The 14,963-nt window shown below is 37.4% G+C and overlaps 1 protein-coding gene across 10 annotated transcripts in view; it reads right to left on the bottom strand.

The window, feature by feature from the left end:
- LOC103486160 (uncharacterized) overlaps positions 1-14,579 on the bottom strand; it is a 62,603-nt gene extending 48,024 nt beyond the window's left edge. For 4 of the 10 annotated variants that reach the window (XM_008444022.3, XM_051089152.1, XM_051089154.1 and 1 more), the window contains exons 1-8: positions 14,279-14,576; positions 14,093-14,193; positions 13,792-14,008; positions 13,581-13,662; positions 13,019-13,304; positions 2,865-2,967; positions 2,634-2,779; positions 1,557-1,727 (exon numbers count right to left, since the gene is read on the bottom strand). In XM_008444022.3, coding sequence (XP_008442244.1) covers positions 1,557-1,727; positions 2,634-2,779; positions 2,865-2,967; positions 13,019-13,304; positions 13,581-13,662; positions 13,792-14,008; positions 14,093-14,193; positions 14,279-14,453 — 1,281 coding nt within the window. In that variant the 5' untranslated portion in view covers positions 14,454-14,576. Of the gene's footprint in view, positions 1-1,556; positions 1,728-2,633; positions 2,780-2,864; positions 2,968-13,018; positions 13,305-13,580; positions 13,663-13,791; positions 14,009-14,092; positions 14,194-14,278 lie in introns of all 10 variants that reach the window. The other 6 variants (XR_007823244.1, XR_007823243.1, XR_007823242.1 and 3 more) reach the window with 4 other exon arrangements.
- Positions 14,580-14,963: the final 384 nt, after the last annotated feature.

Genomic DNA, 14,963 nt, shown 5'->3' with positions numbered 1-14,963 from the left:
GCATACACGGTAGCCATCCCTTCCATTGGCACACAAATGGGAAGGAGTACTTGAGCATAAGAAGTCCATGGATCAGTATATCTAGACAATTGCACCAAGTTGAAGCATTGGCTTAGAGTGGGCAATGGCAGCAGAGTTTTCTTTTGGACAGATCCATGGCTGGATGTTATTCCACTAAATAGTAAGTTCCCAAGATTATTCCATATTGCCCTTACACCAAAAGGATCAGTCGCCGAGCATTGGGAAAGTCAAACCAGCTCTTGGTCAGTTTACTTCAAAAGGTTACTGAAAGAAGAGGAAGTCCCCGAATTTAATGTAAAAGTGGTAAACTCCTCCCCAAATAAGAGAGTTTGGTCCCTAGAACCAGAAGATTCCTTCACTGTTAAATCTTTGATTAATCATCTCTCAACTGCCTCTCCCATTGATGCTACTTTGCACATAAGTCAATTTAGTCTGTGCCTCTATTCTGCAAAAAAAGTTGCCTTCCCACTGTCTCTCACCCCATATGTGCCATCTATGCTGTAATAATCAGGAAGACCTTCAGCAAATCTTCTTCGATTGCCCTTATGCAGTAAACTACCTCAGTTGGGTTTTTGATGGCAACTTAAGAGATAACGTGCAGAAAACTCTATGTTAGCCCAGTCTTGAAGAAAACTTCTTTGCTATTATCGTGCAAAGCAGTGAAGGCCCTACTTGTAAAATTATGGTCTGAAAGAAATCAGCAAGTTTTCCACAACAAGGCCTCAAGATGATTCGACTGCTTTGAGTTTGCTCGGCTAAACGCTTCATCATAGTGCTCCACCGCCAAGGGTTTCCAGGATTATTCCACACAAGGCGTTCAAGTAAACTGGCCGGCTTTTATTTTCCAAGATAAATGAGTCCAGCTATGGTGTATTAGACATTGATCATGGTTTTTGTTCTGTTCTGATTTGCTTGATATTTGTTGCTGTAGAGGCCTCCATTTGACATCATTTTACATCTTCCTATAGTTTTGTTTTATTTTTCCTTTTTCGGATATGATGAGGACGCAAAGGGGTGTCAACTTAGTTAAGATGTCCGGGTTTGTTTGCTGATCCCTAGTATTATTTTCTCTTCGTACAATCCTCTTGTACTTTGAGCTTTTGCCTCGTAAATGAGACTCATTTCCTTTTTAAAAAAAAACAAATCTAGATTACAAAATTCATAAACAATTTTTGAAAACATAATCCAAACTTTCAACCGAACACATATTCGATAAACTCAGTGAAGTTGAGAACATAAAACAAAATTTGAGTTGCCTACCAAACAAACTCGTAATCGTTCATCTTTTAATTATTCTTAGCTGTCCTTTCCTTTTATAATTAGCTCCCTCAGTTAAAATTCTTTTTATCTTTACCCATTCTTGGGTTGCTTTCAGGAAAAAGAAAAATACTGTATCTCCAAAAATAATAAATACTATAGAACTTTCCATAAAAGAGTTCCCAATACAACATGTATTTAACTAAAAGATGAAAGTCTCCATACTATCTTCTTCAGACATTATAATTAGCAGCTTAAATGTTTGCATTAAAAACTACCTGCAATAGCAGAACCTGAGAAATCTGAGTTCCATATTCTGAAACAGTGCTTTCAATTTTTTTGCTGTCAAGCCGTCCCAATAGAAGGCATAAACAATTCAAGAAAAAAATCATGGTCTCTCTAGCTTTCTTATTTCCTATAGTTTCCTCAGTGTGGTGGCCTGAATAATACTGAGAAAGAAAATAACATATAAAATTCAGAAGGCCATAATTCGAAATTAAATGAATACTATAATCTTTGATTCTCTTAGAATAGATAACCTCAAGCCACAAGCAAGCAATTATAGTCAAATTAACATCTCAAGAACGTAGAACAGATGCATCACTAATATTTTTTTTTTTTTTTGCTTTTTAGTGTAAGACGACACCTCTACCCCATTGTTTAGTACGTTGTAATGTCCGATGGCATGCATAGAATGGCTCATAGTCTCATAGAACAACAAATCAGACACTTCAGCAAAAAGTAGTGAAGGATAGAATTCTTAACAAAGGTGCAATCCCTGAACCAAGCTTTAGTTGGATCATAACCGTAAGTCAACTTTATTTGGGTAATTGATTGCCTGGTTTCGTGCTTTTGATTTCAAATTTCTCCAAAGACATGGGACTTGATAAGCTCAATCGTAATAGGAATCTCCTGTTCTATCTAACATAGTGAGGAGAATTACCGAAAGGGATGTTCACCATAATGTCAGCTACTTCTAGTAACAGATGTAGGAACTAAAGGACAAACCAGGCAACCGCCTGGGTAAGATTAAGAAAATATCAGATGAGTTCTGATCCACCAAGAAATAAACATTTACGTTTCTTCCCTAACTAAAGAACAACTTCATAGACTTGCATGATGCTTACATACAAATCCAAGTAGACAACGAAAAAGAACACTCGAGGCAAATATACAAAATAATTGGAGAACAAAAAGAGCATATTTGATGAAAGCAAAACAAAAAAATAAATAAAAGGACAAATTCGAGGATCCCATCAGTTACTCTAAAGATAGAAAACTCAATATTTGAACAACTAACAAACTGAACTACCTAAAATCAAAATGTTAAATGAATCGTGATGTAAATACTTAACCTGAATGCCCGACAAGTACTGGTTCAACCATTCTTTGTAATGCTGAGAAAATAGGCGATCTTCCAAAAATAATAAGATGCTGTAGTGCCTCCAACAAGAAGAAAGTAGCAGGGATCCAGTTCGAGGAATCTTAGATTTAACCTTCCCTATGGCAAAACAAACAAATAATTTAACATACAACATTAACTGATCAAAAAAGATATGATTCAAATAATTTACTAGGTGTAGGACCTGCCTCATCTTGGAAGTTACCATAATGCAAATTTATCTCATCCAACCACTTAAGCACTTGCTCTAGACCTTTTGCATGCAAAGGCCGACTGTTCTTGCTCCACTGAAGTACAAGGGAAGTATATCAGTACAATTAAATCAACTTGCCTCTTGGATCGAAATACAGTTTTGGGTCTTTTTAAGGAAAAAATAAAAGAAAAAGAAGCCAGAATAGTGAAGATGCTACAATCTCCCATTAAGAAATTCTCCCAAAGGAAAGAGAAAAATGACAGTGGGGTGATTCAGCTAGCAAAGTCCAAAGTCAGTCTAGTTGGTTTTTCGAGTGTGCAATTTGGCCAGCCACTGGAGAGGAAAAAATCTTCATGAACCTGATGGATTTGATAAAAAAAAATGGTGGTTAGTTTTCTAGGAAATGATCAGAGATTTCCTTGTGGCATTTGAAAATTTTCAACCTCATACTCATCCTGAGGCTTCACAGGCTGGTTAGTTTTAGTTAGAATTTGCGGGCTCGACTATTAGGGTGTTTATGGAAAAATTATTTATGGAAGGTTTACCATAAATCTTTTATTTCCTTTTTTTCTTATACTCTCGTGTATTCTATTTAATATCCTTCATTGTACCTTTGTAATTTATCAGAAAATATAAGAATAAAATATCATGGTTTTTCTCCCGGTACTCAGATTTCCACGTAAATCGGTGTTTGTTCTTTGTCTCTACTTTCAATATGGTATGAGAGAGGGGCACTAACACACCCTAGAAACCCTATAAGACACAACCAGTGATGGAAATCAAATAGAGGAGACGGCCGCTATTTTTAGCGCCGCCGCCGATGCTCAAATCGGTGCTACCACGAACGAATGGTTACGCCGCCTCCAGACAACATCGGAAAATGTGATCCAATTGATTTCGTCGTCGTCCGCACTGCTACACACCGGTCCTTCCTCCTCAAACAGTGTCAACCATCCCATCTATGCACCCCCTTCTTCCCACGTCCCAATTTATATACTGCCACCTAATTCCGACCGGCCACCACCACTTCTGTCGTCAAATTTGTATGCACTGCCACCCACTAACCTAAGTTATCATCCTGATGTTAGGAATCCTCAGATTCACTCAACATTTGATGTTGGTGAATCTTTGGCACATTCCAACCTTAATGTGCAAGCTTTCTCGAGAATAGCTCAACAGCAACTGGAAGGGCTTCAACAACATATTATAGCAATTGAGGCTACCTTAGAGACGACATCCAATACTCCTATATCCATGTATTTTGAGAATCTGATACCTCATTCCCTACTTTATCCTCTCCTTATATGACTAATAGAGCGGCTCAGTCTACAGGATATCACCTTTCAAGGGAAAAATTGAATGGCAAAACTATTCCTCATGGTCTCAATCAGTGATGGACCTTTAAGGATGATATAAATTTGACTTTTTGACGAGGGAAATACCTCATCCTCCACCAGGCGACCCATAGAAATGATACTGGGAAGCAGAGGACTCTATTCTTCGATCCATATTAATCAACAGTATGGAACCCCAAATTGGCAAGTCGTTATTATATGCTACAACAGCCAAAGATATTTGGGACACGGCCCAGACACTTTACCCCAACCTCTTAATGCCTCTCACCTATACGCGCTGAGGATGCAGGTTCAAGAATGCAAGCAAGAAACCACGGATGTCACATCCTTTTTTAAGAAGCTTTCTCTTATAGAAATGAAATTAGTGTGCAAAGGTAAGTTCTCTCTCCCTTTCTCCCCTCCCTCTCTCCTCTTTTCTCTCTCCTCCTCCTTCCCTTCAACTTCATTGCCAATTACCCTCTCCGGTAGACACTGCTAGACATCGCCGAGTACTCTAGCATTTTCCTAGCACCCATTTTTAACTCACAAGATGGAAGTAAAAAGCTGCAAAATCGACAATTTGTTTTTCTACATCTAGCATGAAGATGAAGTTTTTCATGTTGAAGATGTTGAAGCTAAAATTACTATGACTTTATCAATCTTTCAACTTAGATGGTTCATTGAAATGGTGAAAGATTTGAATAAGAAATCTGAAGGAGTATATCTATAAGAAAGAAAAAGTTGAGTGTGGAAGGATTGAAACTTCCAAATTCAGAACCAAAAATGAATGGGTTCTGAGATGCATTGCATGGCCTAGTACGGAAGGGAGATCATTTATTCATATCCCCATTGGTGAAGATAAACAGGAATGGAAAAGCTTTGGAAAAATGTTGGGAGACTTCAAGGACATCCATGAATACAAAATCTGGTTCTCCTCCCAAACCAAGTTCAACACCATTTCGAAGCAGCCGATTAAAAGTATGAAAGGAAGCTATGCAGAGATAGCATAATCAAAAGAGACATCCAAGATCTCTTTCTCCGATATTGCATCACAGAGTTCAAGCAAATATTGGGGGATTAAGAATTCGATAGTCTTCAAAGCAGATTTTGATAATCTTTGGGTTGTTTCAAAACTTTTTGAATTTGATAGTTGGGTAAAAATTAATAAAGCATTAGACCTCTTTTTCGATTCAAAAGTTATCATCAACCCTTTATTTGCAAAAAATGCTCTAATTGAATTGGAATGTGGTCCTTTGAAGGAGTTCATTGAAAATCCAGGCAAATGGCAATATTTTGGAACCTTTCATTTAAAGTTTGAAAAGTGAAATAGTCACATCCATGGAAGACCGCTATATTCGAAAGGCTATGGAGGGTGGATTACAATACAAAATCTACCTCTTGATTATTGGTGTAATAAAACTTTTGAAGTGATTGGAGCTCATTTTGGAAGTTTAGAAAATATTGCAACTGAAACTATCAACTTCATTTTAATGTCTCAAAAGTCAAGATTCAAGCGAAGGAGAATATGTGTGGTCTCATTCCGGCAACCATTGAGATATTTCTACTTTTTTGAATTTTGGGGATATTTCTATTTCCAATCCACCCAGCAAAGTATAAGGTAATTTATTTACTCATGATTTCTCAAATTCATTAAATATTGTCAGATTAAACCAAGTTATGAAGGATGAAAGTATAGAGGAAGTTTCATTTAGCTCCAAGTTTGAATTTCTTCTTCCTTCTAACTCCATCCCAAGCACGCAAAGGAACAATAAGTTGTCTAAAAGGCTGTTCAATCATCTTCATCAGAGGCCAACAACAATGCACCGGAAATGTAAAGCAACGTCAATTTCTGGGAAGTCTCCTCCTCAACCTCCAGCTATTGGTAGCTCCGTTGGTAAACAGATGGCAGAAGACAAACGAAAGTCAGAGAATTCCAAAAGACGTTCAAAATCAGAACCACCAATCAAGAGAGGCTTAGTTTCCCCACCAAAGGAGACTTCTTTTAATTGTATTCCATTTGAAAAGTCACTTGAAGGAGTCCAACAGTCACATATTTGCAGCAATAAAGATATTAATTATGCTGTTTCTAAGAACAAGAAAGCCAACAAGACATTAACCACCACGAAGGCCAATAATAAATTCAGATGGGAGTTGCATTTAAACCGCAAGAAAACGAGGAGATGACTTTAAAGAAGAGAGAAAAAGGTGTAGAAGACAGCTGTGACATTAATTTAGTGAGTCCCAGGCATCCTCCAAAGTGTCCTATTTTTTAAAATATAGCAAGTGAAAAGACAAAAAAAAAGGAGAGCAAAGGTCACCCAACTCTAAAAAAAAAAAGAAAAGAAAAGAAAAACAGTTGTATCTTTCCTATTGATAACAGCGTCACCAGGTCATCTTTATCCAACCTTTAACAATCTCTCTCCTCTCGGTTAATCAAAAGTTGACACCCTTGCTCCTTCTCCAATTACTATATCAAGCAAGTCAGTCATCAAAGAAAAATGAACTTCTACTCGGTCATCAAAGAAAAAAGAACGTCTACTCTCTTGTCTGCTCGTTTTAATAAAGCTAAAAAGAACTATTGTCCCCCAAACTTTTTCTTGAAGCATTTTATAAGGAAAAAGACTACCTTCAACAATGTTTGGACTGCTCTTTTCAATTCTGAGTCTTTTGGAGTTTGTTCAGTCAAGGCTCAAGAGAAGCATTTCTAGGGTCTTGCATGACATCATCGAAGCTTGTGGTATATCTTTAATTTGAGTTCTTTAAACTTTTTCTCCAGCATTGTAAATAGTCTTGGATGTGATAGTGCATTGAAAGTCCTTCTGGAATTAAAGGGAGCTAGGAGTTAAAAAAAAATGGTAGTTAGGAAGCAAATGAAGATCACCCCGGTTTTGTTTTGGGTACAAGTATCAACAAGTAAAGTTTTATTCCAAATTCCTCGATTCCTTGTGAAAATCTTTTGCTCTTTTGATGCTTATGAACCATTTGTAAAAAGATTTCTAGATCACATTTGAATATAGACTGTATGATCATAAAGAAATGGTGTTTTTTACTAGAACTTATTTCTTTATCAAAGTTCATTTTGGAGCCATGCTCTTTTGGAGGTAATTAAGTTTCGCAAGACAATTTCTAGCAGTCATAATGACTTGGGAAGATTCCAAAGATATTTTCAGAGCAAACTTCCTAGCATAAGATCCTAGTGGAGTCACCACATTTCAGCCTCCTCGTGCTGTTCTTTCTCCAAGGATCTCGAGTATGTCTCAATGCGAGTTTTATGCCTATTCGGTCGCCTTTTATTTAGAAGGATGTTTAATCTGTTTTAGTCTTGTCTTTGAATTTGTATTTCTCTGTACTTCTTTTGCTTTTGTTTTGCCTTTGAACATGACTCCTTCATTATGGATTTTAGCTTGGTTGGATATGATGAGGGTGCTATAGGGGTGTCAACCTAGTTAAGATGTTCAGGTGCACCTCCTGATCCATGGTTACATGCTTATTTTATAATTCTCTTGTACTATGAGCTTTTGTCTCGTTATTGTTATATTAATATTAATAAAGAGGTCGTCTCCTTTTCAAAAAAATATAAGCTTTCTCTTATCTGGTAGGAAATAGACCTATACAGAGAACTAGTCTGGAGTAGTCCCAGTGATGGTTTGCAGTACTATAGAATTGAAGAGATTGACAGGATTTATGACTTTCTTGCTGGTCTTAATCCTAAGTTTGATGTAATTTGAGGGCGTATACAAGACTAGAAACCGATTCCCTCTTTGATGGAAGTCTTCTAAAATTCGCCTCAAGGAAGATCGCACAAGTGCTATGAGTATTTATACAACTCCAACTATTGACTCCAATGCTTTTAGTGTGAGGTCCTCTACTAGTGGCAGTGACGAGCACAATGGAAACCAATAGGTCTGTGAGTTTTTTGCAAAAGACAATGGCAACCAAAGAACAGTTTTAGAAGTTACATGGTCGTCCCCCGGGAGGTAAGAAATGCCCTCCCAACAACAAACAGAACATAGGGTGGCGTATGTGAGTAAGTCTGCTGGACCTTCTCAATCACCTGATCCACATAGAACCAAACCGATCCCAGTCCCCCTATTTCAGGTGTCACTGTCTAATCAGGTATACCTCAATCTTTCGGTCTTATTAGTGTTGATGGAGAACCCCTGGATTCTGGATTATGGCACCACAAATCATTTGACTAGGTCCTCTGAACATTTTGTGTCGTATATTCCTTGTGTTGGCATCGAAACAATTAGAATTGCATATGGCTCCTTGGCCCCATTTCTAGAAAGTGGAAGATTTCTTCCTGTGCATATGCCTAGAATTTCTTATAATTTGTTTTCTATAAGCAAAATTACTCATGAGCTAAACTGCAAAACAATATTCTTACCCGATCCCATCTCTTTCCAAGAATTGAGCTCGGGGAAGATGATTGCCACCGCTCGACATAATAAGGGACTATGCCTCCTTGATGATGACACCTCTTTTAGTAGAACTTCTAGGACTAGTTTTTTATTTTCCTATTCTACTACTTCTGAACAAGACTGTCTGATGTGGCATTTTCGTTTAAGCCACCCTAATTTCCAATGCATGAAACATTTATTTCCTTATCTCTTCTTTAAAATTAATGTGTCGACATTATCTTGTGATGTATGATTCGGGCTAAACAACACCAGGTTTCTTTTCCTTCATAACCATACAAACCAAGTCACCCTTTCACTCTTGTTCATAGTGATGTCTAAGAACCATCCAAGATAACAACCACACCCGTCTTACTTGGGTCTTTCTTGTCTCCAACAAATCTAAGGTCACCTACATCTTCCGAGACTTCTATAACACCGTAGAAACACAGTTCAACATAAATATTGCTATTTGACGGAGTGACAATGGTCGAGAGTTCCAAAACCACACCCTCAATGAGTTTTTGTCTTCCAAAGGCATTGTCCACCAAAGTTCTTGCGCCTACACCCCCCAACAAAATGGGGTAGCCAAACGCAAAAACGTCACTTTTTGGAAGTCGCTCGTTCTCTTATGTTTTCTACTTCCTATTCTGGGGTGATGGTGTTCTCACTGCAACCCATCTTATCAACTAAATGCCTTCTCGTGTCCTACATCTCCAGACCCCATTAGAGTGTCTTAAAGAGTCGTATCCCTCTACCCGCCTCATCTCTGATGTTCCTCTTCGGGTATTCGGGTGCACAGCCTACATTCATAACCATGGCCCTAACCATCTAAGTTTACTCCTCGAGCTCAAGCATGTGTTTTTGTTTGTTACCCTTTGCATCAACGAGGCTATAAATGCTTTCACCCATCTTCTTGTAAGTACTTTGTCTCCATGGATGTTACCTTTCTCGAAGATCGTCCCTTCTTTCCTGTTAGCCTTCTTCAGGGGAAGAGTGAGAGTGAAGAGTCTAACTTTAACTAGGTGATTTCCTTAAAGTCTACCCGTCCTACTCTCATTACCATACCTAGCCCAAATCCTCACTACACAATCGTACCTATGAACCAAGTTCCTTGGAAAACCTACTATAGGAGGAATCTTAGAAAGGAAGCTGGGTCTCCTACTAATCAGCCAACTCCAATCCAAGATTTCGAACCTATACGAGATCAAGGTAGAGTGATTCTATTGACTCACATATTGACAGTAAAATGAGTGAAAGTGACGGGTCCAAGATAGCTATTCCTAAAAATATAGGTGAATAGGGTAATGTTGATAATGAGGTCAGAGTTACAAAAAATGAGGGACGATCGTTCAAAAAATATCAATAAGTTTGATCCCTTTCTTAATCTGCCTATTGCACTAAGAAAGGGTTCCAGGTCCTGCACTAAACACTCTATTGATAACTACATTTGTTATGAGAACCTATCTCCTCAATTCGGAGCCTTCACAACCAACCTTGACTCTACTGTGATACCAAAAAATATCCACATTGCTTTAGATTGTCCTGAGGGGAAGAATGCTATCATGGAAGAGATGAAGGTCCTTGATAAAAACAAGACTAGGGAGATTTGCCCCCTAACTAAGGGACATAAAACTGTGGGATGCAAATGGGTGTTCGCTCTCAAATACAAGGCAGATGGTACAATTGACAAACGTAAGGCCAGGTTAGAAGCAAAAGGGTTCTAATAGACCACCACCTCCTATAATACATCAATACAACCATAGAGGAAAGAAATAGATAGCAAGTTAGTTAGCCTAAACAATCAAATAAATAGTTAGGCTGTTATAGAAGTTTGTTACAGAAATAGTTAGAAAGTTAGTTAGCAGAAAAGTATAAATAACACATGAATACTCATTAGGGAGGAGAAGTTTTATGAGAGAAGGTTCCTATGTTCATTCTTGGAAGACAGAATAACAAGGAAGAGAATTCGATATTGTAATTCTTTCATTAATATCAATAAAGCAAGCTTACTGGTTACTTCATAAGAGAGGGTCCCAACAGGTTCGCTCAGACCTGTGAGATTGAATATTCTGATACTTTTTCTCCTATTGCAAAGTGAACACTGTTAGAGTTTTGTTGTTTGTTGCAATGTATAAAGATTGGCCCCTATATCAACTTGTTGTTAAGAATGCATTCTTGATTAGGGATATTAAAGAGGAATGATATATGAGTCCGCCTCCAGGATTTGAAGCTCAATTTAATAATCAGGTTTGCAAGCTTCGAAAATCCTTATACGGGTTGAAACAATCACCAAGAGCATGGTTTGACAAATTTTCCACTTTCATCAAGTCCCACGGGTACAATCAGGGGCACTATGATCATACCTTGTTCACCAAAATCTCCAAGGCAGGGAAAATTGCAGCATTGATTGTCTATGTCGATGACATTGTGCTATCTGGAAATGATACTAATGAGATCATTCAATTAAAGAAGAAGAGGGGGTTTGAGTTTGAAATCAAGGATTTGAGAAATCTGAAATATTTCCTTAGAATGGTTGTGAGGCATTTTCTGGTCAGACAGTAGCGCGTATGGCTGCACGGCTACTCCCATTGGGTAGATCTGCGATTTCTGAAGGTTTTGGAGCAATTATTCTATGGCGGCGACGGCGGGTTCAAGTTCGATCTAGGTTTCTCCTAGGTTGGTTTCTAAGGTTTCGTTATTGCTTTGCTCTAATACCATATTGAAAGCAATTAACACCAACACGAGGCTTATGTGGAAACCCGAGAACCAGGAGAAAAACCACGATATTTTTAGTTTTATTATTTTCTGATTATTTACAAATGTACAATGAGGGAACTTGAATAGAATGCACAAGGGCAAAGAAAAAAGGAAAAGAAAGATTTATGGTAAACTTTCCATAAATGGCCTAAGAGCCAAACCCACAAATCCTAACAAAAACAACACCTAGTAAAGGGTTAGTTGTTAGAAAGATAGGCAGAAAAACCATTGAGGCATATACTGACTCGGACTGGATAGAATCTGTTGTTCACAGAAAGTTCGAAATGAATGATACTATTTAGTATTCTCTTGTTAATACTACAGCTCTAGTATTTTCTTTTGAACAAGAGCTCAAGGGATGGTTGCTTGCTGACCAGAAAAGGTGGAAATATTGATCAACAAAAGGTAACAAATGGACCAAAGACACTGATGAAGAGGAGAGAGAAAAGAGGAGAGAGCATATTTACCTTATCTTCCAATAACGCTTGCTAATTAATTTGTGCTAATTCAGTCCTTGATTCGATATTTGATCAATGGGATGCAAATGTTTTTCCAAGTTCTTAATCGGTAGCGTTTGGATGCAATGGTTGTATTTTTTCTTCTTTTTTTTTTCCTTTTTCTTTTTTTTGGATAATTGGATATAGTGGCTTTCTTTGTTTCATTATACCTTGAGTATTAGTCTCTTCTCATTCTATCACCTTGAGTGTTAGTCTCTTCTCATTTTATCACCTTGAGTATCAGTCTCTTCTCATTTTATCAATGAAATTTCTTATTTCCTTTTCAAAAGAAAACAAAGAAACCCCCCAAAATAATCTGGAAACAGAGCACCAAGTAGATACATTCAAACAAGCTAATTGAAAACACTCTATAACTGGAAGGTATTAATCATGAAAGATATGTTGACTTCTTTCCAACCATAGGTCACAAAGAATGGTTTTAATTGCATTAATCCAAAGCAATCAAGCTTTAGAATGTAGTAAAGATTCATTGAGTACAACTACAACGTGGCTTAGTGGATTCATGAGAGGAGTCCAATCAAGCGTGTTACTAGTAGAATGCAATAATTTAGTCAGATTATTGTTGAGTTAATCACTGAAAAAATTACTTGATCAAAATCAGGTAGTGGTTCTTGTCAATCATTATTTGACAGATTCTTTTTTTCAAAACAATCCTACGAGATGTTTGTCAATCATTATTTAGAAGATTTATGATTTATAGAATGTACAGGGACAAAATTTGGACCTTTAAAAGTACATGAACTAAAATAGAATAAAGTCTCAAAGTACAAGGATCAAAATGGCATTTTAACCACACTTTAATTTCAATTTTTTAACTCCAACATAATATTTACATAAAGATGCATGGGATCAACTTACAGCAACTAACGTGGTTTTATAAATAGGAATTCAGCTCAGTAATTATGATCTACAATTAGAAAATTATACATCATTTCCCATATGTTTTGTTTTTTTTACTCCATAAGTGCTAATAGTAACCAAGATAAAATCATTAATAAAGAAGTTTGTCTCCGTTTCAAAAAAAGCAGTAACCGGGATAGAACAGCATGCTGGCCTAGGTTCCAAGTAACATGTAACAAATTAAAACTGTACCATGCAAAACAGAACAAGAGAATAACATGTACACAGAAACATACTGCAAGAAGCCTCTGTACTAATTTTGCGAGATCCTTCAATTGATCCCAGAGTAAATACTCCATGTCCAAGTATGAATCTTTTGAAGCATTACTAATTGGTTTCTCTCGCTGGTCATCAACAGTATTTGAAAAGATAGTAACTTGCTGATACGATGAATTTGCATTTGATCTTTTTTGCCTGGTTTGAACCTCAGCCTTTCTGGTCAGTGCATTAGTGAGAGACACGATGCAATCAGCAGCGCAAACTGCAAGGCGAGAAGGTAACTCAAACCCTTCCTGTAGCATACTGCAAAATCAAGTCATTTGTGAGCTGTAAAAACCAATAAAGCTGACATAAACAGAAGTAAATGACAGACTTGCACAATGAGAAGTGAAGGGGTGATTTGATTTGTCTTGAAAATTAGCATGACAAACATATTTTTTTACAAAAGGAAACGAGGCATGACAAACATATTGATAACAGAAGATGAAACTCGTTGTAGCATTAGTCAGTTTTTACGACATTCGAAAATGTAAACCAATAAAAATTAAAATCCGGGCAAGACTATGAGAAGGAATTTACCTTCCTTTACTTAAAATACATGTCAGACGTGGAATGCACGAACAGAGTACCTTCAACATATCATTGAATCTCTCTCTTAACCCTATCCATAAACCAAAATAAATAACAAAAAGAATGAAAACAACACCAGAAACAGAGGGACGTTATTATCTTATCAGCATTTTACTGAATGAACAAAAATAAAAATTTTGGCATAGAATGATAGTACTACCGTTCAATGGAAGTTCACAAGGGACAGACTCGAACTCCACAAGACTACGGACAAGGATACACCAGCCAAGAGCGACATAGCGATCATCCTTTCTCACAATAATATCCGCAATATTTTTTATCAGCGTTTGGAAAGTAAGTTCATCAAGGAACAGCCAGTTAAGAAGTACTAGAACTTGGCCCCCTCGCTTCCAGTTCTTATCCTTGAGTCTCAGAGCCTGCAAGATTACACTTGAAATTTTTACAAACGGATTCGCATATCTTATGTGCAAACATAGAAAAAGAAGATGAAAAGAGATTACGTGTTCAATCATGGGGATGAGGATTTCATCTAAAGAGACATGGTTTTGAACAGCGTCCTTGACATATTGGTGTAGAAACCAGAGAGATTGGTGAATAGAATCTGGAAACGGTGAAATTAATTGGTGTATACTGAAAGGGAAACGAATAAAGAGGAATGCAATGAGCGAGTGAAATGAGAGCCGGACCTAGTGAAGAAGCTCCTTGGCGGTGGTCGGGTGAGAGACCGGAAACGGCGTTGTGTAGCTTCTTTGGGCGAGCAACGAGTAAGGTGGCCATAACTCGGCCAACTGTGACTGAAACCATAGATTCAGGTGCTAAGTCTGACTTCCATAGCAGAAGTTCTCCTTCGTCTTCTTCCATTGGAGTGCAGTAGAACAGAACGGACTTGCGAAAATGGAAATGGAGGGGAATTTGGTACGAATGGTCTATTTTATTCCTAACTTTTGAGAAGTATCATACTTCTGGTCTTACATACTAGCACACATTAAAAAAAATTGTAAATTTGTTTTTGGTCCATTTCAGCCAACCTCAACATTGAGATTCTTCACAAGTTTTTAAAAACTATTTCAACATAATTTTTCGATCCGCCTCGCCCAAGATTGCCACCGAGATTATGGGTTTTTATTTTCAAATTCTAAAATAAAAGGTATTCTCAAATGACCAAAATACCCTAACAAGCCCGAATGTTAGATATTCTCACTAAACCCTATGCTCATTTCGACCAAGACTAAACAAGTTTGCTCCCGTAATTGAAAATATTTCTCTGATTTTTGCTCCCTAAAATTTCAAGACGAAGTCATCCTCGAACTTAAATCTGTGAATATGAATTACTTTGGACGATTCCATAGTTTAGGGTTGGATTTTAGGTTG

Source organism: Cucumis melo, chromosome 8, assembly GCF_025177605.1.
Source record: "Cucumis melo cultivar AY chromosome 8, USDA_Cmelo_AY_1.0, whole genome shotgun sequence".
Classification (NCBI taxonomy): Eukaryota; Viridiplantae; Streptophyta; class Magnoliopsida; order Cucurbitales; family Cucurbitaceae; genus Cucumis; species Cucumis melo.
This window is presented reverse-complemented; position numbering and strand designations above follow the sequence as displayed.